Below are 25,684 nucleotides of genomic sequence, written 5' to 3' on the forward strand. Positions count from 1 at the left end.
TCCAGTAAAGGGTCTTTGTGTGTGTGTGTGTGTGTGTGTGTGTGTGTGTGTGTGTGTGTGTGTGTGTGTGTGTGTGTGTGTGTGGTTTTTGGGTCACACCCGGCAGTGCTCAGGGGTTATTCCTGGCTCCACGCTCAGAAATTGCTCCTGGCAGGCACCGGGGACCATATGGGACACTGGGATTCGAACTGATGACCTCCTGCATGAAAGGCAAACGCATTACTTCCATGCTATCTCTCCGGCCCTAAAGGGTCTTTTTTAAAGTAATTTTCTAGCTTACCTTTGGTCCTGGCAATGGTATGGAGGGAACATCCTGACACCCAGTAAAGCTCTGATTGTCTAACTCATTTTTTAACCCTGTGAAAAACTATTTTTTTTTTTTTTGGTTTTGGTCACAACCAGCAGTGCTCAGGGGTTGTTCCTGGCTCTATGCTCAGAAATCACTCCTGGCAGGCTCGGGGAACCATATGGGATGCTGGGATTCGAACCACTGTCCTTCTGCATGCAAGGCAAATGCCCCACCTCCATGCTATCTCTCCAGCCCAAGGCGGACATATTTTAACATAAAACTTCAGGACAAGTTTGACTCGTATAACCAGGGTTGAGGTTTAGTGGTAGAAAACTCACCATGCATACATAATTTGCTGCAATCCCCTCACAAGAAGGAAGGAAATAAATCTTATCTGTGGATAAAAGTAATCAGATAAATATCTGTTAATAGAGTCTTAGTAAAAAATTATCATCTAGTGTGATATCACTTTAAGTCATTAGGAATGAAAGCATTCAGTTGAAACTGCTCACTGCAGTGTAGGATCTGGAATGGAAAAAAAGAAAAAGAAACACTGATAAAATCCAAATAAAGCATATAGTTTGAGTTAAAGTGTTCACGTCTTAATTAACTAATTGGGAAAATAACCAGTGTTGAGGTTAGGACAGAGTATAGGAGATAAGCCACTTGTGTTTGAATGGCCAGTTAAGATCCACTGCACAATTTATGGTCCTCTAAGCACTGGGGTTATTCTGGGGTTATTCCAGAACACAGATCCAGAAATAATGCCTGAGCACCACTGGGTATCCTCTCCCACCCCACCTCCCCCCAAAAAGTAACATGTTAATTTCCTCATTTGAATGCACTACTGTTATATAAAATGTCAATGTTAGGATATGGTAGGTCAGTTATATATAAGAGAAGTCTATATGACTTCAAAATTTTTGTAAAAATTTAAAAGTGTTCCTATGGCAAGCAGAAATCACAGAGGAAGAAAATGTCTAAGCCACAAAGATGAACCCAACGAACATATTACGCCACTTAAGCTCACAATTCTATACTCTCTCAGTTAGGGAGACTTCATACAAGAAACACAATTCATAGAAGATATAAAAAATGGGGCCAGAGCAATAGCACAGAGCCTTGCATGCAGCCAACACAGGAAGGACCCCGGTTTGAAGCCCAGCATCCCATATAGTCCTCCAAGCCTGCCAGGAGCGACTTCTGAGCACAGAGCCAGGAGTAACAACAGAGCGTCGCTGGGTATGACCCAAAATGAAATCGAAGATATAAAAAATAACAACAAACAGGGGCCAGGGAGATGGCCTTAGGACTGGAGCTATTCTTTGTACATGAGAGTTCCAAGTTCAATTTTTGACACCACATAATCCCCAGAGCACTGACACAAGAACAGTCCCCACTAAAACACACAAGATAAACTTATCTTGTGACAGAAGCCAATCCAAAGTTAGTAGTAAAATATCCCATTTCAAGTGTGAAGATAGGGAAAGATATTCCTGACAGTAACTGAAAAAGATGAAACTTGACATCCTTTTTAGTGAAGTAGGGGCAATGTCAGGAAGGATCCAGCTATCAGAGAATACCAGAAGAGAGCCAGTACAAACTAGAATAAGGAATAAAAATGGTTAAAAAAAAAAAGTGTTTTTTAAAAGCCAGCTTTAAGCAAATCAGCAGGCCCTGATGACATACTCGGAAGAGTACTTAAGGAACTGGCAGGTGTTATTACATTGCTGCTCGCGATTATTTTTGAGAACTCAAGAGGATAAAGCAAGTCCCTGTAGACTGAAAAAGGGTAAATGAAGTGCTCATCTTTTTAAAAAGGAAAAAAGGACAATCCTGGTAATTATAGGCCTGTCAGCTTAACTTCAATATCAGGGAAAATATAGAACTTAACATCAATCAATTAGCATCAACTTGAAAAGCTCAAAGTATTGGGTGGAAACCAATGTGACTTTTCAAAAGGCAAATTGTGCCAGGCTAATTAATTTCCTTCTGTGATGAAGTGGCCACCTATGCAAGGAGGAAGAAAATAGCTATAATCTCTCTGGCCATATGCAGACTGGAAAGGTTCACTAACCATGGGAAGAGATTCCCACAGGTGGATACTGCACTCTGCATTTGAAGACCGCTGAGTTCCAGCTGAACTTCTCTCAACCTCTAAGAATTTGGAGGACCAGCTGACCTCAGGACCCACATCTGACTCTGGCTGGTTATTCTACGATCAAATCTGACTTACACAATCATTTCCAACTTGATCATTTTCTCCAGCTCTCATCTTAAAGGCCAGAGAAGAACCTCACCAAATAGATCTCCTCCAAAAACAAAAGAAGACAAGAGAAGAAAGAGGAATGACATTGAGACATTGATGTCTCTAACACATAAAGATCATGTAGGTTTAATCCAGAGCAGGTCCTTTTCATGTAAAATCAAGAAAATAATCTTGAATTAAGGAGAGGGATCTAGGAGACCTCAGAGGGGTCAAGACATGTCTGGCACTGCCAAGAGTAGCCCTCGAGATCTCTCAGTACTGCCACTGGTAATCATGAAGGTCCTCAGCACTCCATGGCCTGAGCAATGACATATGTCTGGACCCTAGACTAAACCATCCAGCCCTGTTAGCTAAGTATCACTGGCAGTGGTCAAGGCCCAATGTAAATGAACACTCATTGATAAGAAAGTAAAAACTTAAATAAATGTCAACACTAGTTTTCTAATGAGGCATGCATACCCAGTAGTGAAGAGACCATCTCACTCAACAGTTATCCAGGGTCTAATAAAGATAGGAGAAGCAGGATTCTGGCCAAGTATACTTAGGATATTTGACTTGCTTTGGTTTGAACCACACCCAGTAGTTCAGGGCAGAGATTAAGCCCAGTGCTCGGGGAATCAGGCAGAGCCCAAGAATAGACTTGGAACTCTCCCGAGCTTGTACTCCAGTCCTTGGAGCTATCTCTCCAGTCCTGAGGATTTTATTCAGAATCTGCTTCACTGAAATAAACCCTCCTGAATGTACACACTCCTGTGTTTAAGTTCTGTCTGATCGAGTATTTATGATTCTGTCTTTTTGTTTTTCAAGTAGCCCACCACTGCCCAGCTCATCTGTGTAGGCAGGTTATAGCTCTTGCAAACCTCCCCTGTGTGTGTTTGTGTGTGCATATGCAAGTGTGTGCAGGTGTGCATCTGTGTGCATGAATGCACTGCTCCCAGCTCCCTCCTCATTGGCTGACAAATTGGAAGAGCAGTACATTCTTATCTTGAAAATAATGGAAGCATTTAACGAAAAACATTTAATATAAAGGCTGGCAATTAAAGCTAGACAGAGTAAACACAAACCTCCTCTCTGTTTGCCTCCAGAAAGAAGCGTGGCCAACTCCCCCCCCACCCCCCCCCCCACACACACACTGCACACGCCCTGGGAATTCCGGCTGAATTCAGCTTGTCTTTGTCTCGAATTTCTTTGGCCTGGTGATTATAGCAGTCCATTTTCTCTGCCTGTCCTTGCTCTTCCGAAGCATTTAGGTTGAAATAAACTTCCGTGAGAGCCGCCGAGAGTAATTCAAATCGAACTGACACAATCAGCTCTTGTGTCTGGTGTTGAGCCGGAATGGGCATCCCTTATCTTCTCGGTGCTGTCCCCAGTCCCTTTTCTAGAGATTTCTCTCCCTTTGGGATCCAGCTCTTATTAATTAATCTCATTAAAATTCCCTTTCTCCAGTTCTTCTCATCTTGGAGTTATTCTGCCTTGACAAACCACAGTCTCCCACTGTCCCACATAAACTGCACCAACAAACCGCAGGGGTGCTGATTTTTAAAAGAGCTGCCTGATGTCCTTTGTGACACCTAAAGGAGATCTTGTCTCCCCTCTCCACAAGACTCCCAGTGGCCTTTCATCTCCCTGAAAACAGACATTAAAATCATTAGAATCGGGGACTGGAGTGATATCACAGAGGGGAGGGTATTTGCCTGGCACGAATCCAACCTGGGTTCAATTTCCAACATCCCAAATGATCCCCTGAGTCTACCAGAAGTAATTTCTGAGCACAGAGCTAGGAAGTAACCCCTGAGCATTAGCAGGTGTGATTCAAAACCTAAACAAAATAAATTATTAGAATCAGTGCCAAGAGGTTATAAGGGTTAAGGCACCTGCTTTGCAAGCAGCTGACCCAAATATGATCCCTGGCATCAATTATGTTCCCCTGAGCACCAGCAGGAGTGGTCCCTGAGTATGGTGTGGCCCAACTTTCCCTACCCAAAAATCATGCTTAGTGAAGAAAATAAAATTCATATACATACAATTTCATGTATATGAAGTGTCTAGAAAGGCCAAATCCTTAGCAGCAAAAGCAGATCAGTGGATGTGTGAGCCTAGAAGAGAATCTAGAGTTATTAATAGATATGAAGATCTTAAATATTATTTTATGAGGCCACAGCCAGCAGTGCTCAGGGACTACACCCAGCTTGGTATCTTGGTACCATATGGAATACCAGGCATCAAACCCAGGCTATACAGACCATGATTCCAACCGTTTGCAGCTATTTCTCTGGCCCTTAAGGAAATATTTTATCAGATGACAGAAGTGTTCTAAAACTTAAACATAATGATGGTAACATAGCTCTATAAATGTGCTGCAATCTTTGAGTTGTATGCTTACAATGATTAATTTTTATGTATGAAATAGGGCTGGCAAGATCTGGCCTTGCACACAGCCAACTAGGGCTGGATCTCCCACACACAATATGGTTCTCTAAGCACCACTAGGAATAAATCCTGAGCGCAGAGCCAAAATAAAGCCCTGAGCACCACTGGGTGTGGTCTCAGCACAAACAAAAAAATGCATGTTGGGGACAAAAAGATAGTACAGTGAGGGGGTGGGAGAGATGCGCGTTGGTGGGGATTTGCCTTGCATGCGGTCAAACTGGGAGGGACCCGGTTTGATTCCTAGAGTCCCATATGGTCCCCCAGCCTGCCGGGGGCGATTTCTGAGTGCAGAGCCAAGAGTAATCCCTGAGCGCTGCTAGGTGTGTCCCAAAAACCAATCAATCAATAATGTTTAAAAAAAAAAAAAAAGTACAATGGGTAAGTGTTTACCTTGCAAATGGCCACCCTGGTTTGATCTCCAGCATCCCATATAGTACCCTAAGACTACCAGGGGTGATTTCTGAGTGCAGACAGCATGGTTTGGGCCAAAACCAAAAAAAATTTTAAATGCACGTTTAGGAACAACCGCAAGCCTATCTGGTACATTCAGTCACTAGGACAGAGTCAAGAGTAACCATTATCATTGCAGAAGTTACAGGTGGAGTTTGAGCCTACTAAACAGTGTCACCTGACACAGCTCCAACAACTGAAGAAAAAGTTGCTGGCCCTTCAGCAGGAGCTGGAGTTCCGTACAGAGGAGCTGCAGGCATCCTACTGCTCCCTCCTGCAGTACCAGTCTGTCTTGCAGAAGCAGACTTCAGACCTGGTTCTTCTTCATCAACACTGCAAAATGAAGGAAGATGAGGTAAAGATGCAATTATCCTTCTGGTGGCCCATATAGCCCTGGTACCTAAAGATATAAGGCCACACCTGGAGGAGGCTCCCAGGAACTCTGGAAAAAGAACAGCACAGTGGCCCAGGAGGCTTCATAAACTTTCTTGCTTTTTATTTTTGATTTTTTGGAAATTAAACAGAGGGAATGCAACAAAATGGCGTCATGGGTCAGATCTCCATACAAATTTATGGGACCAGGTGGAGGGAACAGGGTGCCCATGTGCTCTTAGGACTATGCAGACCCAGCATCTTTATTTTTATACTGTTGTCCTAAGGTTTTAGGATTATCGAGATATACAGTCCTTTAAATGAACCTGGGTTTGTTTTTTTTTTCTGTTGTTGTTGTTGGTTTTTTTTTTTTTTTTTAGGAAAACTCACTGATATTATGAAAATTCCTGACACTTGCATAGTTGATTAACTACATCTAAGGTTTGGAGGTACCAGATTAGTCCTTTTTCAAGACTGGAATTGTATATATTATATATACTTAAATTAATATAGATGTATATATGTGTTTATAGATATAAATTATATAAATCAATACCTTGCATATATCTAAGCTAAGTATATATATATATATATATATATATAAGTATTAGGTAGATGCAAGGTATTGGTTTCTGTTCATGTACTACGGTAATATTTATTCAAGTGGAGAACTACCGTCTCATGTTATCCAAAGGAAATTCGAAAGACAGGTGCTATGGAACAGGCCAGCAGAGCAGAAGGAAGAGACGAAAGTGAAACCCTCGGGTCTAAGAAATGTCACAGGCTGCCTCCCCTGCTCTTAACTTTCCTGGTGTTTAAAGGTAAAAATCTTTAAACACAAGAATTGTCTTGGGCAGCACTACTACCTAAAAGTTAAGTCCAAGTTGTTTATGGGGATCTAAAAGAACACAGAATTATGGGAACATTGTGGTTTATGAGAATTTGTTAGAAAAGACTGGGAGAGAAAGAGATACAGAAAAGTTAATCCTACAAAGCACAACTTGGGACAAAGCCTATGAACATAAGGCACATTTTAACAAAGACGCAGGCTCTGTTAAAAGCTGGTCGCTATAACTTAAATGAGAATCCAGCCTGGTTGAAGTAAGCCCAAATTAGTTGGTATTCTATTTGGCTGCTTCACAGAAAATATCAACTGGTAGCTTGAGGTGACATATTTCTTTGACATATCAAAGAAACTGGATGATATAGGACTATTGTGGTAACTGCATGTGCCTCCAGATATCTTAATCCAATCTCTTAACTCCATCATCAACTCCTGGCTTTTCTTCTCTTGGTGAGTACATTGGCTGCTGGAGCACCAGCTATCACACCCCTGTTTTATATAATCAGGATAGGCATTAGGAGATATAAAAAAAGATACATTTCTCTCTTTTTCCAGCACTTTCTAAAACTACACTTTTCTTTACATGTTACTGGCCAAAGTTAATCATAATAGCTATAGCCAGTGCCTAGGAAGTCTAGAAAATAGGTTGTAGTGAGTTGTGTCATCCTCCTAAGCTTCTCTATTAGTATGAAAGAAAGAGAGCATTAATATGAGATTCAACAAGTAACTGTAAGTAATTACTGACAAATCCCAAACAAGGAAAGCATTGGAATAAAATTTCAGGCATTCTGGCCATGCTCTTTCAATAATTATTAAACATAAACACCCTAATTCTGTCTATGGTTGAGCACCAACCACAAGTCCTAAAACAAAGAGATGAAGGCAGGCAGTTCAGGAGGTGAGTTAGTACAGGGGAGGTGAGTCAAAGGATTTTGACTTATGGAAAAATCGCTCTTAAGGTTCTCACCATGAGTGACTGGGATATAGTTCCTCTGGCGAGCTCAGGGAGAGATATAGCTCTGAGCACTCCCAGCCAACCCTATCACTGACTAAGAGCTGCTCCTGCCACTACCCTTGCCAAGGTCTGCTTTGGTAAAGAGGGAAAAGTGTAGGTGCCAGTGCATGGTGCCTGCCAAGGAGAAATGGGCAGACAGCTGATGTTCCAAACATTTCAATATAGGTTGTTCTTCAGCTCTTACCCTTGCCTAATAAACAACTCAAACTAGATGATTCTTTCCTAAAAAACAAAATCCTCAGTTGGCAGCCAGCCAACATAATTACCTTTGGCCAGAAGAAGGAGTTCTCTTAGGCTTCTGTGCCAGGTTATTAGAGCCAAAATAAGTCCTCCCGGATGACCTTCCTGCTCCCAAATCCTCCACTCTGTACAATTCAAGCCTACATGTCTACAGACTCAACTAGATGCAACTGTTTGCTACTTTGACTTCTTATCTCCTCCAATTTAAGTTTGTAAACTCTTTGAGGGAGGGGCTGATGTATTATACCCCCTTATTGCCCACAGTGCTTTCAAGCTTTCAACAAATAACTGTCAGTTGGTGGGCTAATTAAATGATAAAGAAGAAAAGGAGTCTAAATAAGGATTGTGTAAATCCCAGAGGGGTTACAGGTCATGTTCTGGCACCATCTCTAGGGATCCTGACTGATGGGGCCTGTGTGTCTGAGGGGCTGGGACGATTCTAAATTAGGCCTCTGGAGAATACTAGAAAAAAAAAAGAGAGAGAGAGAAAGTTGGTGTTTCAAGCCCTTAGCCTTGAAACTATACACCTTCATTTCTATTCACCAAGTTGTTATTAAGTTCTTATACAAGCCAGGCAAAATAGGATATAGATATGACTTCTAGTTCTAAGGGTGTAATCATCTAGTAAAAATAATTTTTGAGTTGTTAATGATTAGCATTCTGATAAGACACTTTTCAGCTTGTAGCTTCCTGAATTTCTTGAGGAGATAAAAGACATACCTGCACGGGCTCTTTCCATTTAAGCCTTTCCTTGCCAGAGACTTCTGCGGCCTGAGCATGCTGTCCTTCCTGCCCCAACAGGTGATCCTTTATGAAGAGGAAATGGGGAATCACAACAACAACACGGGGGAGAAGCTCATTTTGGCAGAAGAGCAGCTTGCCTTAGCCGGGGACAGGATCCTTTCCTTGGAAAGGAGCTTAAACCTCTACAGGGATAAGTATCAGGCTTCCCTGAGCAACATTGAATTACTGGAATGCCAAGTGAAGATGCTAGAAGGGGAACTCAGCGGGCTAGCCAACCAGGTAGGACCTGAACCATGGTGTTTGGCCCTGGAGCACACACAGACCTGTGCCCAGCTTGTCAGCGTTGTCGGCTCACCTCTTCCTCCAGACACCACCTTTCACCCAGATGTCATTCTTTCCCATGAATATTGTAGCTCTAGGCCTTTGTACTTCCTGCTTTGTGTCTCCTAGAAGATTGCTTTTTAAGGGTCAGTATATACTGTGTTCATCCCAATGCCCAAATGACTGTGCTTGTCAGTTCCTGTAACATGGTCAGTATTTTACTGACTAATAATAACTATCCTGACAGCTTCTTTTAGGGGAGATCCTTCTTCATAGTGCTTTGCTTTAAAATATGTCTTGGCCATTTTTGTGTATATTTTTCTTGGTGATTTAGATTTGCATAGACTTTTGAAAAATTTCGATTTGGAAAATAATTGAAAACATGACATGCTTGTCATGACATGATTTTGTTTTTATTCATATTTCCTTATGTTTCCTTCACTAAGATTTAACACTTTTCTCTTGTAATTAATACGTTTTAATTGAATCACTGAGATTTTACACTTTTCTTAATAGAGTTCATATTTCTTGCTAAATTTATTCCTAGATAAATTATGATTCAAATTGGTTTTGTGAATGAAATCTTATAACCATTTAATTAATCATGCTTTTATTAATGAATGCTTGTGTGTATATAATTAGTGACATATTTATATATGCATGTGAGTGAGCACATGCAAATCTGTATAAAGTATTCCTGGGAGGATTCTAGAAAAAACTTATTAACAGACTCTCATGGAAGAAACTTGAGTTGGTAGGTTAAGATGAAATACTGGTTTTCCAGTGGATTCTTGTAGGAACTATAAGAACTTTTTTTTACCAAGTAGATAAACTTATTGTCTTTTTCTTTCCCTTCTGTTAAGGACTACATAGTACATCTATAAACATAAACTTTTACACTATGTTCCATAGTATAAGATAAAACCCCAGAGTTGTGAGGTCACCCCGCACACTGTATTTCCAACCCCAAAACCCTTTGTTTCGGGTTAATAGCAGGGTGTCATCTTACATCATAATGATGGTGTTCTGAAGCTAAACTAAATGTACCAACCCATTCTTTGGAACTATCCCAGGAGCCTAAGAACAAAGGTGATGACTCCAAGCTGCAGGTTTCCACATCAATCTGCCTGACTCAAGAGCATCAGGATTCACTGAAAGGCCTGTCAGAAGTGTGGCAAAAGATCTCTGAGCAGGACGATCTCATCCAGCAACTCCGAAATAAACTAGCCTGTAGCAATGCTTTGGTAAGTCACTGTACTATCTCTCTAGCTTCTATATTAATGTATTTAACCATGGTCTCCAAAGCACCTCCCGGAGTGATCCTTTTAGCACAGAGTCCTTGAGCATGGTTGAGTTTAATCCAAAAATTAATTAATGCAAATTGTTAGACAATGTATAAAATAATATGCAGTCAAGTTAAAAGATTAAGCAGCTTTGTAAGGAGTATGTGGATATCCTTAAATTCAAGAATCCTGTGTACAATTCAGTTCTACTTTGAAGTCTTTGACTATAAGTGCTAACCAGATACTACCTCTCAGTTAACATACCCCTTAGTGACTTGAGACTAGGGAGAATAAGTGAAGAGATTGTCACCCTGGATTTCAGTTTCATGTGAAGTATTTTCAACAACTAATAAAACGTTCATAGTTTGTTTCTGATATTTTGGATTTTTGTTTTGTTTCCCAAAAAGCACACATTCACATACTTTGAAGAAACATTCTTTTTGAATACTTGAACTTTGGGTCTCATCCTCTTATAGATTAGGTAAATCTTTTCACCACAATTTTCTAAGAACCTTCTGCCTCAGACACTGTGCCACATAGAGGTCCAGGAGAGAGTCCTTAATGGGATCCAGCTAGACTCGAGACAAACCAATATCTGTTCCTCATGCAAAGTTTATGTAAATATGGAAACATCTCTGTACTACGAGAGAAGGCCAAACAGTATCTGTTCCTCAACATCAAGACAAACCAATATCTGTTCCATAGGAAAATTTTATGTACATTTGGGAACATCTTCTGTGTACCACACAGGAGAAGTTCCCAGTTCAAAAGTGTGTGATGAGTTACATAGTGTTACAGCAAAATTTGGCTAATAAATGGAAACCTGCAACAACAACAATAAAATAATAACACTTGTACTAAGAACATTGCTGGCTCATTCAACACAGCTGATCTATGTTGCAGGTTCTGGAACGTGAAGAGGCTCTAATAAAATTACAAGCAGAATTTGCTTCATATACAGCAGTCAACAGACATCCTAACTCCTCAGAAGATTATGAAGACATAAAAAAGGTGAGTGAACTATGTTTCTTTTTTCCTGGTAAGGTCCAACCATGTTAAATTAGAGAATTAGATTCTGAGTTTTCTTGCTTATTTTCTCCCCCATTCTATACTGTGGGTCCTTAGTTGCCCTATCATAAGAATACTGCAAATATGGAGCTGGAGTGATAGCACAGCGGTAGAGCCACTGCCTTGCAGTCAGCCAATCTGGGAAAGACCCATTTTTAATTCCTAGCTCTCATATGGTCCCCTGAGCCTTCCAGGAGCGATTTCTGAGTACAGAACCAGGAGTAACCCCTGATCACTGCCAGGTATGGCCCAAAAACAAAAGAATGCTGTGTATAATGTATGTTTATCCCCAACAAGTGGCAATAATAAATTTGGGCTCTGTCCTCTTAACTTGCTTATAATAGTAAATAAACCCAAACAAGACAGACAAATTTGTTCTTTTTCTAAAGTGCACAAACCAAATGTTTTATTTCTGCCTAAAATTGAAAAATAGAGGGCCCGGAGAGATAGCACAGTGGTGTTTGCCTTGCAAGCAGCCAATCCAGGACCAAAGGTGGTTGGTTCGAATCCCGGTGTCCCATATGGTCCCCCGTGCCTGCCAGGAGCTATTTCTGAGCAGACAGCCAGGAGTAACCCCTGAGCAATGCCGGGTGTGGCCCAAAAACAAAAAAAAAATTGAAAAATAGAAAACTTAGAGAAGACCATTCAAATTTGGTGATTCTAATCATAAATGTTTTTAAACCATATAAATAAACAACAAGGTTTGTGCCATCACCTGTCAAACCTAGTTAGAACTCTGCCTCCCTCTGGAAGTCAATCATGCCTTACCTTGAGGTATAAAGCAACACAGGGGAAGTTTTGCTTGTCATCAAACCAGCTGATGCTAAAACAGCAATGGAAGCTGGCAAAGAGGAAAAACAACATATACAAGCATTCCCAGAACTCCTCTTGGCTTAGGGGTTGTTGGAAGCAAAGATCTCTTTCCAAAACTTTCTTATGCCAGGAGGTTGGATAAATAAAGGAATCAATATTGAATTTTGGGGTGTCAGAAAGCATACCTTCTTAGTCTACCTTCTTAGTGAAGCCAGCCCATATAGCCTATTTCAAATAACACCCCCTGAGGTTGCAAAGGCAGTAAATAATGCAAGTAAGGCATCTCGCACATTTTAGTTTCTGATCCCCTTCAAGTGTGATCCTGAGCTAAGAACCAGAGTAAACCCTGAGCACCTCTAGATATAACCCAAAAGCAAAAAATACCCTCCACTCTGTTCTCTTTCTGTTCTCCTATGGCACTTACCAATATCATAACCAAAACACAGGAAGTTGCTACTTACTCTATACTGTGGCACCAACTCACAGTCAACTCTGTGAGGCAGAGATAGTGTCTGTGCTATTTGTACTATCACTCCAGGACCTTAGGCTGAGCCTGGCACAGTTCAAACTCCATAAAAGACTGTTGGTGCAAAGAACAAAGGGTGGCTTGCTTCCACCTGTTTTCTGCATGTGGGGGTTGAGACTTTCTTTTATCCCTTTTTTTACTATATCAGTGGCATATCATAAAATCCTCCATTTAAAAGCCAGAGGAAAAATCTTAACAATGATTAAGACATTTGCCTTGCATGCAAGCTGATCCCAGTTCAGTTTTTCAGTTCTGCATATGGTCCTATAAACACTGCCAAGAGTAATATCTGAGCACAGTGCTGGAAGTAAGCCCTGAACACCACTGGACATGACCCCAAAACCAACTGAACCAAAATCCTCATTAAAAGACACATGGGAATGTGTCTTTTAATGAGGATTTTGGTTTAGTGTTTCAATTACCTTTTTCATGTCCTCTCTCAAACTGAGGTTGAAAGCCTCTAGAAGGACTCCGCCCATTTTCAGCTTATTTGATTTTTTTAATTTATGTATCTATCTATTTATTTTTACCCCCATTCTAATGCTCTTCTTTCCTTCAAACAAAACCACATAACTCGAATTATCTAGCTTCGCCTCTCAAATAGAGGGGGAAACAAGGGAGGGTACCATGACCAAATAGATATATGATCACTAATAGTAAGCTAGACAAAGAGGGGACCACCTACTCTAGCAGCCCGGGGGGTGATGGTGGGGGATATGGGTTGCAGGAAGGAAATGGGGATGGGGGGAGGACAAACTTGGCGATGGGTATTCCCCTGATTCAATGTTAATATGTACCTAAAATACTACTGTGAAAGATATGTAAGTCGATATGATCAAAATAAAAAAATTAAAAATATCTTTAAAAAAAGACACATTCCCTGGTACTCAGTCTGGTCAGAAAAGTGGACTGTTGTGTATGTAAATATTTTAGGGGATTACTATGTTACTCACCCTAAACTGATTGGTGATTGTGCCCTACCCTAGGGTGTACCTGGCATTCTGCCCCCACCCTAGGGTAGTACCTGATTCTGCTTCCACCATTGGTTGGTATCTGATCCCACCATTGGGTGGTACCTGACTCTGGGGGATAAAAACAAGGGTCTGTGGAAGGCCGGGGCTTTTTTGCTGGAACTGAGGCTGAGTCTTTGGACTTCAGTCTTGTCCACCGAATAAAGCTAATATTTCCACGAGCCTGACTGACTGCGAGCTGTTTACCCGCCGTTTCACCTCAGAACCGTTGGCTAGACAGGGTGGCAGACTCGTGCTCCGAGCTGGAAGAGAAAAGCCTCATCCTCCATCCCTCCATCAGTCAACCTCTTCAGGGGCTGACTTGCAACAGTGGACAATTATCATTAGTAAATCCAGAACATTGTCATCCTTCTAAAACGAAATCCACTTCCATGAGCAATATAGCCCCCATCTTTCCACACCTCTAGTCCCTGGCCATCCCTGCTTCTACTCTCTGACCTCTCTACTGCCTTGCCTGCCTGTACTCTCAGCATTCTAGAAAAGTCTCCCTCCATGTCCGCTGCTGCTGGCTCCTCCTCTGTCTTCCCAGATCTTGAGGCACTTTCAGGAGCAGAAAGACAGCCAGTGCCTGCATGTGGAGGAGTACAAGAACCTGGTGAAGGACTTGAATCTGGAACTGGAAACCGTGTCAGAGCAGAAGAAAGGCATCATGAAAGGTAACCAACCCATGGGCAGGTAGGCAGCAATTGGGGAGTTGGCCTTCTGGCTCAAGCCAAAGAGCTTCAGAGTCAGGGAGTTCTCTGTTGGGGGTGGGTGGTATGGCAGACATGATGAAGCTTGAGCTGGACCTGCATGGGCTGCGGGAGGAGACCTCTGCCCACATAGAACGGAAGGACCAGGAGATCACCTGCCTACAACGGCGACTGCAGGAACTACAGATGCAGTTCACGGAGACCCAGAAGCTGGTGTTGAAGAAAGATCAGGTAAGACCATCATCAGTCAAGCACCCAGAAGAGCCTTTGACTGGAACAGGAGTAGAAACAGGATAAAAGCAGTCATTTGGGATCTGTGCTGCCCCAACCAAAACTTACTTCATAGAAGTGTGAAATCACCCCTTGCACCATATTCCCAACCCTGGGTGAATGGGGCTGAAGCAGCCGAAGAATTAATAGTCAGGAGAGAATCATGGAGTCAGGTTCACTTCTCACCTTATGGTTTCTCTCTGGTGCCAAACCAAACCAAAACCTCTTTATTAATTAACGGGGGTGGGCGGGTGAGTGAGATCTAGGTGTACTTTAACAAATCAAAAGGCTTGGTGAAAAGGAGGAAGTTTAGGGGAATGGTTTTGTTTTGGGTAAAAGTGGGGTGCAAACTAACAATTCACCCTTTTCTGTTCAAAAGATTGAGTAGAACCAGATAAGTTTTGTTCTGTACTTTTGAAAATTCAAAAATGCAGGAACCCCAAAGTGGCTGTTAATTTATATAGGCACAATAAAAGTTGGGGAACATAAAAAAATCCTTTAGCAGTAAGTAAAGTGGTAAAGAAATTTTCTAATTCCTAGGAATCACAGCTTGTGAGGGTAGACTTGGCTGTAAAAAGCGTCATACGTTAGATTGTGGATATATCCTTCTCAAAACAATCAGCTTTTTCCATATTCTTGTCGTATACTTATCACAAAAGTTTTTCATAGACTTTTCTGAACATAAACATTAGAACCTTTCTGCAGATATACTTAATTTAAAAAATCTTAAACATTCTTATACCAAACACTGTAATACATGTCTATAGCATCCAAATTCCTTTTCCATAAACTTCTTTAAACAAAATCACAAGAACATTTCTACAGTTTGAAAATAAGTTTGCTAAAACATTCTTAGAATGTTCATTATAATAAGTCTATAATAAGAGTGTCCAAGTTCCTTTTCCATAGACTTCTGTGGGCAAAGACATTAGAAAATTTTTGCAGACATAATTTGAGAATAAGTTGCTAAATAACATACACAATCAAGCATCACAGCCATTTACTAGGATAGCTGAGAACCATTAAAAATCTAACAACATTATGCATTTCCCTGGAACTGTGCAAACTAATATTAAACCACTAGAGTTGGCTACATAATTATCTGTTTGCAAGTGGGGATGAGGTCCTCACACAAAAACACCTTTGGTAGAAGAAAGGTGGTGGGCATCGGCCTTTAGATGGAGAACTTATCACCACTGGGAAGGCACCCTTCCCCTCTTGGAGCATGTGCATGGGAAAATCTCTAAGGAGCCTGGCATGTACAGTCCAGAACAAGTAGTACAGGTAGATGGACCAGAGAAATATGAAGCCATTCAGAATGGGGATCATGTGCACCAATGTTCCAGTGAAGGGCACTGCATGTTTAGTCCAGCTTGAGGGGGCCTTCATAGTGATTATCCACCAGAGGATGAAGTCACTAAGCATCTTTGGGGTCTCCGTAGGTCCCTGGGTCTTTGTTCAGATGTCAGTTGTGAAATTGTCCCACACACCATTTTTTATTGAGACCACTGTGAATTATAAGTCTTTCACAGTTATAGTTAAGATTCATAGTGACAGTTAGTTAGGACAATTCTCATCACCAGTGTTGACCTCCCTCCAAACCTGTTCTCAGCATGCTTGCCCTGTCTCCACCCTTAGCCCCTGGACAGCTAGTGTAACAAGTCCCTTTTGTGTATAGCTTGTTGTAGCTTGGGTCTCTTGATTCTATTGTTGTTGACTTTGGGTTGGGTATTTAGAGATGATCTTTTTTTATTTCAACTCAGTGTTCATGAGGCTGCTTGCCCCTCATACATCCACTTTTTTATGAATTTAAGAGGCAGAACAAGCTGATTTGTGTTCTATGGTTTTGTTGGGAATAAAAGCAGGGATATGCCCATGTATAGAAGCTATAAATATAAATTTAAAAGAAGAAAGATCAAAGACAAAACCACACCAAATTATAAGAGAAAAGAAAAATAGGAGGGGGCTGATGTGGCAAGTTGTTGTTGGTTTGTTGTTGTTGGGTTTTTTTGGGGGGTATGCACAGTAATTGGGGAAATTAGAGAGGAAATTCCCTTGGCCTAATAGATACAGGGTTTCTCCATCCTTGAATCACACTGTATTAGGATCAACTATAGGCTATGGCCATGCTCATTATCAAACCCCAAGGTTTTTGGGGGTTTTTTAATGGTGCCAGGAAATGTTCTGCTCAGTTGTGGTTGACAAGGACAGTCTTCTGTAATTAGAGATCTTGGTTTTTGCACAGGTCCCAGGCTGAAATCTAAGATAGAGTCTTTCTTTATGGTTCCAGAAGTTCTTCTCAGTCACAATTGTTGCAGTCAGTCTTCTGATTTAGTGATCTTGGTTTTTACACAGGTCAAAGGGCCGAGTGCCTTCTGATTTCATCTCACCATTAAGTGATGAAATTGGGGAGCCTGGCCTTAGATCAAGTTGTTGCTGTTCCCTTGTCGTTTCTTTGTACCTAGCCTGGCACAAGTGGTATTAGGGACTCCCCTGGGGGAAATTTGATTCCTGGTGCTGGTGCATGGAACTGTGTCAGTTGTAAGGTTGGGATCCAGGGTTCAGGGTTGGACAGTTGATGTCCTATCTCATGTGGTCTAAGTTGAGTTCTCATGACAAGTGTTCAGGGTGTGAGGTGCACCTGTATTTTAAAATTTATGAATTCTTATCCCTAGTAGATAAGAGCTTGTCTATATAAAAAAATTCCCATTATAATGTGCCTATGCAAAAGGAATGATGCCATATTATATTGTTGGTGCATTGATTGGTAGAATTCATTCTGTTGGTAGAAATGGCAGGCTATACAGTCTCTGTGCCCTGGTTTTGGCCTGTGCTATTTTATCCCAGCTAGACTTTTCTTCTAGAATTTCATGTTAAGCAGAATCAAACATACATAGAACATATAGATATCTGTGGGGATGATATCCAGGGCATATTTTCATCCCATGCTGTGGTCTTCTTGAGATTGAGAAATGATTTGCAGCAGTACAGTTCAGGTAGTGTCCTCGAGTTTGGGGTCCTTCAGGAGCTGAGTCCAGTAGCTTGCTCCAGTCCATGTTGGAGGGGAGGTGTCCACACACCATATTTCTAACTCCAGGTGAATGAGTCTGAAGCAGGGAGCGTCTTAATAAATTAACAGATAACTTAAATAATAAATTAATAGGATTAATAAACCAAACCAGTAATGAAAGAATCATGGATTCAGTTTGCTTGTCACCTCATGGTGTCTCTCTCTCTCTCTCTCTCTCTCTCTCTCTCTCTCTCTCTCTCTCTCTCTCTCTCTCTCCCCGCTCTCTCTCAGCCAAACTGAAATCTCTTTATAGATCAACGAAGAGGGGGAAGGTTGGGTGAGATCCAAGTGGACTTTAACAAGTCAAAGGGTGGGGCCAGAGTGGTGGCACAAGCAGTAGGGTGTTTGCCTTGCATATGCTAACTTAGGACAGACCTTGGTTTGATCCCCCGGCATCCCATATGGCACCCCCAAGCCAGGAGCTATTTCTTAGTGCATAGCCAGGAGTAACCCCTGAGCATCACCTGGTGTGACCCAAAAATAAAGAAGAAAAAGTCAAAGGGCTTGATGAAAAGAAAGAGGAAGTTGGGGGGATCTTTTTGTTTTGGGTAACAGGGTGTAAACTAACAAAAAAGTAATCTAGTGCATCCATTTGTCCAGCATTGTTGTAAGTCTTGTATCCAAAGACCCACCTTGCAAAATGAAAGTGCAGAGACCCACCCTCAAAATGAAAGGATCAAGAAGGCAAATGACAAGAAGCAAACAGTTGGTTAAATAGCTTTTTTCTGGTCCTTCACACAGCCAATACTCTGAGCCCCACAGCATTAAATGTTCTAGATACCAAGAACATATAAAATGTGTCACTTTCTATCATGTTCGCAGAGCTTGCATGTAGGGCGGCAAAATGGACAATGAGCAAGGCAATGAGTGTGCCATGCAGGGGTATTGCTGAACGAGCCAGGTAGCTGTTTCTCACAGCAGGCTGGGCAGGGAAGGCATCTCTGCTGAGGTGTTGAGGCAGAGATTTGAATGAAGTGAGGGAGCCACCAGGTAGCAGTATAGAATAAGAATATTCAAGGAAGGCAGAGTGGAGAATATTCAAGAATATTCAAGGAAGGCAGGAGTCCAAATAAAGATTATCTAGGTACCCAAAGATCAGATCATAGTTTTAAAGAAGCTAGTGTGTGGCTGGATACCATGAAGCCAGATCATGGCCATACTAAGATCTGACTTGCATTTTCAGAGACTTCATCTGAAAAAAACCCCAGGGGTGGCAGCCAGGACTTGTAGGAAGCTACAGACGCTTCCACATTCTACCAGCTGAAGGGAGTGATCAGGACAGCTCAGAACAATATCACACTGGCTTTGCCCTGGCCACTGCTCCGGCCTTCATCATGATGAACAATTTGGTTTCCTCAGCTCCTCCAAGAGAAAGATGAAATGCGACACCAGCTAGAGAAAGAACTGACCCAGTTTCAGAACACCCTCATGAAGATGGAGATAGAGTTGGAGGAGGAGAAGCAAGAAATCAAAAAGGCCAAGAAAGATAAGGGCAAGGCAGCCGAATGTGAGGTGCTTCGAGCTGAGATCCAGAGACTGAAGGAGTGTTTGGAAGAAAGTCAACAGCAGCAGATGCTGGCTGGTGAGGCACCGCACAGTAACATACACACAGACACACACACACAGACACACACACACACAGACACACACACACACACACACACACACACACACTTTACCCCAGGACTCCCTGGACCCCTATTTCAAACCTGCCTTCTCCTCCTCCGCTTTCTCAGACCTCACCACCCAACCTCACAGCACATGGCAGTTACCACACCTTCAACTGTTCCTTCGTGACCCCTCAGAACAAACACCACCTCTGTTTAGAAAAGCAACCTTGTCCTCACACACTCCCCCAGTTTTGTCTCATGCCTTCTGCAGCACAACATCTAGCCCAATGTCAAGAGGAAGCCATGATGACCAAAGGGAAACTGGAGGAAACACAGAAGAAACTTCAAAACTACATTTTCATGGAACAGCAGAAATCAGACACCATCCAGGATCTACAAAGAAACCTCCAGAAGCTGCAGGAGGATGCGCTTATATCTGAAGAGGAACTCTCTTGCAGCAGGTACTGGGGACTTGCTTCTCAAGAGAATCAGGGACCACGGTGGTCAGTGTAACAGTAGTGGGACAGCAAGGTTCTCCCAGAGGCCTTCTCATGGTCTTCCCTGGCCATCACTGACAAGCCCAGGTGATATTGCCATTTTGCGTTAGGAAAAAAATAAAGGACCTGTCGTCAGAACTCTGTGAGGCCTTGAGAAATCTTGAAAATTCTGATAAGGAGAAGAGACAGCTTCAGAATAGTTTGTCTGATCAGGATTTAAAAATGAATGAACTGCTAGATCATGTCAAAGTCGTTCAACACAAGGTATGAAGGGTGAGGGGGCAACCAGTTCACTTATTTACTGAAGATCATCAAATCAGGAAGATTCCACAATCTGTGACAAACAATTTTTCCAAAATTTTCCAGTCACTAGACTTCAGATACAATGAACAAATAAGCATTTTCAAGAGTTAAGCTTTAAAATTAGTCAAAGGGAAATGGGGGTGGATGAAAGATAGTACACTGTTGGCTGAGGCTCACCAGGGCCTCCTGGGTACACTTCAGAAGCCCCCCCCCCCCCAATAATTAGTCAAATCGTAATACCTTTCTCCTTGGATCAGAGGCTATCCTTGTCGTTTCACTTAGTCTTTGATCTCTTAATTATTCTCTTTGTGCTGTTCTAAGATTTTTTTTTTACTACATTTAAAGAACCTTTATGTGGAAATACTTAGTGAGGTTGAGCCAGTAGAACTAGATCTATAAGTAAAATAAATTGCTTTGCCTAATTGGATGAAGAAAAACTGTCACTGGACATAGAGGAAACATTTTTCATATACCTGCTAACTAACCAAGGTGTTATTCTCATATTTATTTCTGCTCTTTCCTGTGCAGAATTGTCACAGGGAATTGGGAAAGGGAGGCAGTTTGGAGGCAGGGTATGATTCTTCCAAAAATATGGTTTAAGGTTGTCTTCATTCTGCTCTTTAATTCCTCAGAATAGGGAGCAAGGTTGTGCCATGAGCAAACTAGAAGATGACTTTCAGGAGGCATCAAACTCCCTGGAAGAGAAACGGGAACAGTTGAAAAAGTGCAAAGAGAAGGAAAAGTTTCTAGAGCTAGAGCTTGAGGCATTCCAGGAAGAAGATAAAAGGAAGGAAAAAATGGTGAGAAGAGAGTGTTAGGGAGAGGTGGGGTTCTAAATCCAGAGCTGGATATGAGCACTCTGAGTCTTGAAGGATCCAGAGACCATGAGTGCTCAGAACACAGCAGAGAAGGGAGAAACCAAAGACACTAAAGAGAAGAGCATGAAACTGTGGGTGAGGGAAGGATAAGGGAGGTGGGGGAGGTTTGTAGAAATCTGGAGGTAACACTCTACTGGGCTTTGTTCTTTGCTATGCAAACAGTTAAAGGAATGTGTGAGAAAGTTGGAAGATGAAAACGAGGTTCTGAAAATGCAGGTAGCACAAATTACTACACAACTAGATGCCACTAGGGGCAAACTAAACAGCAGCCAGAAAACCATCCAAGAACTAAAGAATGAGGTGAGTAACCAGATATAAATCTCTCCTTCGATGTGATTCAGAATTGAAGCCTGAATTACTTTACTCAGTTCCCTGGGGGAATATCTCAGAATATCTACGTATTTTTTTTTTTTTTTTTTTTTTTTTTTTTTTTTTTTTGGTTTTTGGGCCACACCCGGCGGTGCTCAGGGGTTACTCCTGGCTGTCTGCTCAGAAATAGCTCCTGGCAGGCACGGGGGACCATATGGGACACCGGGATTCGAACCAACAACCTTAGGTCCTGGATCGGCTGCTTGCAAGGCAAACACCGCTGTGCTATCTCTCCGGGCCCAATATCTACGTATTTTAAGTGTCCTGTCCCCATATTTTCCAAAGAAAGCAAGTCATGTCAGGTAAAAAAACTTTAATTTCAGAAATAGCGAGGATCAGTGCTGGAGCTATAATTCAGTAGGTAGGACATTTGCCTTGCACATGGTCAATTCGGGTTTAAGAACCCAGAACCCTATATGGTTATCTGAGCTCCACCAGGAGTGATTCCTGAATGTAGAACCAGGAGTAAGCTGAGCACCAGTGGATGTGTCTAAAAATAAATTTTTTAAAGCTTAGAAGCAGTGGGAATCAGGAGGTTAGAGTGTTTTAAAAACTCAACTTTTAAAAAGTATATTCCACATATGGAATCAATTGAAGTAGCCACAAGAATGTGGTTCCATTATATGTTTTAAATGAATTTTCTTTCATCAATCTTCCATGTTTTAATTCTTAAATTTCCCATTTGAAGTCAAGACAATATACCTTGAGGTCTTTTCCATCACTTTGGTCCTAGAACATTCTTTTTATAATTTATAATTTTATAATTAATTGGTTCTGAATAAGAAAGCTGATTTCTTTTTTATTTTTTAAATTTTATTACTTTATTTAAACAACATGGTTTACAAAGTTGTTCAGAATATAGTTGTTTCTGGCATTCAATGTTCTCTCTAACACCAATCCCACCACAAGTTTAACATTCCCTCCACCAGTGTCCTCAGTTTCCCACCCCCAAGTCTCTCCCCTTGGCAGGCACAAAATAATTTACTTGTTTACAGCTAAATGGTAATGGAATTATGAAAAAAAAATCCAGTAAAAGGCAATTTGTGGAAATTATTATATCTCACAATAGGGTCATTAAGTCATTGTCTGAAAGTTTACTAAGCTGTTTATTGCTCAATGAGCATTCTATGTTAGTGACTTCATAGAGCTTAGGTGTCTTCTGTTCTACCTTTACATCTAATTTAGTGTGCTCCGACTGGAATTTCAGTTTTGAGGAATTTGGAGGTTCATGCTTCATGTATGTAGTTATGCACTCCAGAAAATTCAGGATCTGTGGAGCTGGGCCAATGGAAAGGCTAAGGGAGCTGCCCATTCCCCTCTAAGAAGACCCCAGAGTTTTCAGCTGTACCTAGTTCTTTTTGTCAGTTTTGTATTTCTGCACCAAAGATTAGTTGTAAAACAGTGGAGTTAAACAGTTGGTGTGGTGACAATTACAGGATGTGGGTATAGCTGCTGGGCCTTTGACAGTGTATGGACTCAGACCTTTCCCCTCCCCAGGGTGCCCTAGAGTAGAAAGATTTTTTCAAATATTTTATTAAAACCATTGTGATTTACAATTTCTTCATAGTTGGGTTTCAGACATACCAGGGCCAATCTCAACACCAGTGTTTACCTCCTTCTTCCAATGTTCCCAGAGTGCATCTTATGCCACTATCCCTATCCCCCGCCTGCCAGCTGTTATTGGCTTTATATTATGTTATGTTATTGTATTATATTATATTATATTATATTATATTATATTATATTATATTATATTATATTATATTATATTATATTATAATATATAATTATATATTATATATTATAATTATATATTATAATATAATATAATATTACATATTATATTATATTATGTTATTGGCTGTTATATAACAGGCCCATTTTAAGTTTCAATTGTTAAAGTTTGAATCTCATGATTTATTGTTGTTGACTTTGGCTTGGATATGTACTTCTGTCTTTTTTTAACACCAAAAATGCACCAAAAACACTTGTCCCCTGGCCCCCATTATTTTATGTTTGTGTTTCTCCTCCATTTAATTTCTTTTGGGGAGGGGTTGTTTTGTTTTGTTTTTGTTTGGGGGCCACACCCAGCAGCGCTCAGGGGTTACTCCTGGCTCTGTGCTCAGAAATCGCTCCTGGCAGGCTCAGGGGATCATATGGGATGCTGGGGATCAAACCAGGGTCTGTCCTGGGTTGGTCGCATGCAAGCAAATGCCCTACCACTGTGCTATCTCTCCAGCTCCTCAACTCAACATCTTTCCTTCTTACTAAACTCTGGGGTCAAGAGGATTTGAGACAACTCCCAGTTAAACCATTGCATTTCTTCATACTGTTATTCTAAATACTACATATAAGTGATATCATTCTATTTATACTTCTTCTGATTTACTTTATTAACATAATATCCTTCAATAACAATAATTCAATATTCAGTAATATTCATCAATCAATAATTCAATCAATGTTGCAGAAAATTGCATGATTGTGTCATTCTTTAAAGCTATGTAGTATTCCATTGTATGTATGTACCACATCTTCATAATCCACTTGTCTATTGTTGGATATCAAGGCTGATTCAAACTCTTAGCTATTGTACTGTGTGCTGCAATGAATAGCAGTGTGAATACATCCTTTTGGATCTTTTATGTCCTGCGAATATATATTCAAAAATGATATTTCTGGGTCATATGGTAAATTGATTCTTACTTTACTTAGAGCCCTCTATACTGTTTTCCATAGGAGTTGGAAGAGGCAGCATTCCCACCAGCTGTGGATAAGAGTCCCTTTCTCACCACATTCCCACCAAAAAAATTGTTCCCATTATTTTTGATATGTGCCATCCTCACTGGTTTAAGATGATATCTCATTGTTGTCTTGATTTGGATTTCTTAATAAGTGATGATGAACATTTTTTTCTTGTGCTTGTTGGCCATCTATTGGTCTTCCTCAGTGAAATGTCTGTTTATTTCCTCTTCCCATTTGATGTGGTTTTAGGTTTTGTGGAGCTAACCTTTGTGAGTACTTTTATCAAAACTTTATCTGATTGTTGAGTGCAAATATTTGAAAGATGTTTTTATATGTTGATTCTGTCTTTGGACATCATCTTGTACTCCTAATCAGTAAAGTTTTTCTGTTGCTGCTCATGAATTTTCTAAGAAGGTGATCATATAATGTATAAGAAACACACAGTTTTTGGGACCAGAGCGGTGACACAAGCAGTAGGGCATTTGCCTTGCACACGCTAACCTAGGATGGACCACGGTTCAATCCCCTGGCATCCCATATGGTCCTCCAAGCCAGGAGTGATTTCTGAGTGCATAGCTAGGAGTAACCCCTGAGCATCACCAGGTGTGGCCCCAAAAAAGCAAAAAACAAAAAACAAAAAAAAAAAAAAAAACAAACACAGCTTTCTAAACCTTTGTGTATCTATAGTTTTTGTTTTTCTTTTCTTGTTGTCTTCGATAGTACCTATAATGTTCAGCAGTAGCATTCTTCCCTTGCACTTAGCACTGGTAGAATCCATCAGATTCAGGATGAGATTCCATGATCTATCACACTGCTATCCTTCACCAAGCTTCTTCCATTTATTTACCCAGTTACTAAATGTTTTAATCAATACAAATTTTGGAGTATTTGAAGTACAAAATGATTTTCTGTTTATTTGGTTAGTTTTTTTGAGTAGCACTCAGATAGGAGGGAAGTAGGTGGTTCACGAGGCACTTGCCTTATTATTCCTGGATCTACACTCAGAAATTAGTCCTGGCACACTCAGAGAACCATATGGGATACTGGAGATTGAAGCCAATTCAGCTGCATACAAGGCCAATGCCCTACCTGCTGTACTATCACTCCTGTCCCACCAAATGTTTTTTTCCTCAGTAGTCACTGAGTTAATTATCTCATATTTCTCCTTAAATATGTAATATAGAGGATAAAATCAATAGATTCTCATTTCAACCTATTCCTTTACTCCTAACATAAGTACTGAGTATATATCATGGATATCATAAATATTATTTATAGTATGTGGCACATTCAAGAAGTGAAATGAGGCCATTATGACTAAAGTGATATAAGAAGACAGGATGGTATAAATAAGATAGACAGATGCAGACACTGAGGCCTCTGTTATGAAACTGGGTTTGGGGCTAGGAAGATGAGTTAAGTGATGGAGCACATGACGAACAAGCACAGGACCTTGAATCTTAAGTTTACTCTTCCTGCATTGACTTCTGCCCCAACTGAGGCACTGCTGGTTATGTTCCTAATGATCCCCAATTAACTACTACTCTGAGTACTG

General features: G+C 41.0%; 1 protein-coding gene across 1 annotated transcript in view; it reads left to right on the top strand.

The window, feature by feature from the left end:
* Window positions 1–25,684, top strand: part of PMFBP1 (polyamine modulated factor 1 binding protein 1) — a 48,692-nt gene that overhangs the window by 7,998 nt on the left and 15,010 nt on the right. The window contains 11 exon segments of the mRNA XM_049787429.1: window positions 5,539–5,793; window positions 8,711–8,932; window positions 10,048–10,218; window positions 11,161–11,268; window positions 14,225–14,351; window positions 14,461–14,618; window positions 19,087–19,309; window positions 19,609–19,798; window positions 19,945–20,098; window positions 20,770–20,937; window positions 21,178–21,315. Of these exon segments, the coding sequence (XP_049643386.1) occupies window positions 5,539–5,793; window positions 8,711–8,932; window positions 10,048–10,218; window positions 11,161–11,268; window positions 14,225–14,351; window positions 14,461–14,618; window positions 19,087–19,309; window positions 19,609–19,798; window positions 19,945–20,098; window positions 20,770–20,937; window positions 21,178–21,315 (1,914 nt within the window).

Source organism: Suncus etruscus, chromosome 14 (assembly GCF_024139225.1).
Source record: "Suncus etruscus isolate mSunEtr1 chromosome 14, mSunEtr1.pri.cur, whole genome shotgun sequence".
NCBI lineage: Eukaryota > Metazoa > Chordata > Mammalia > Eulipotyphla > Soricidae > Suncus > Suncus etruscus.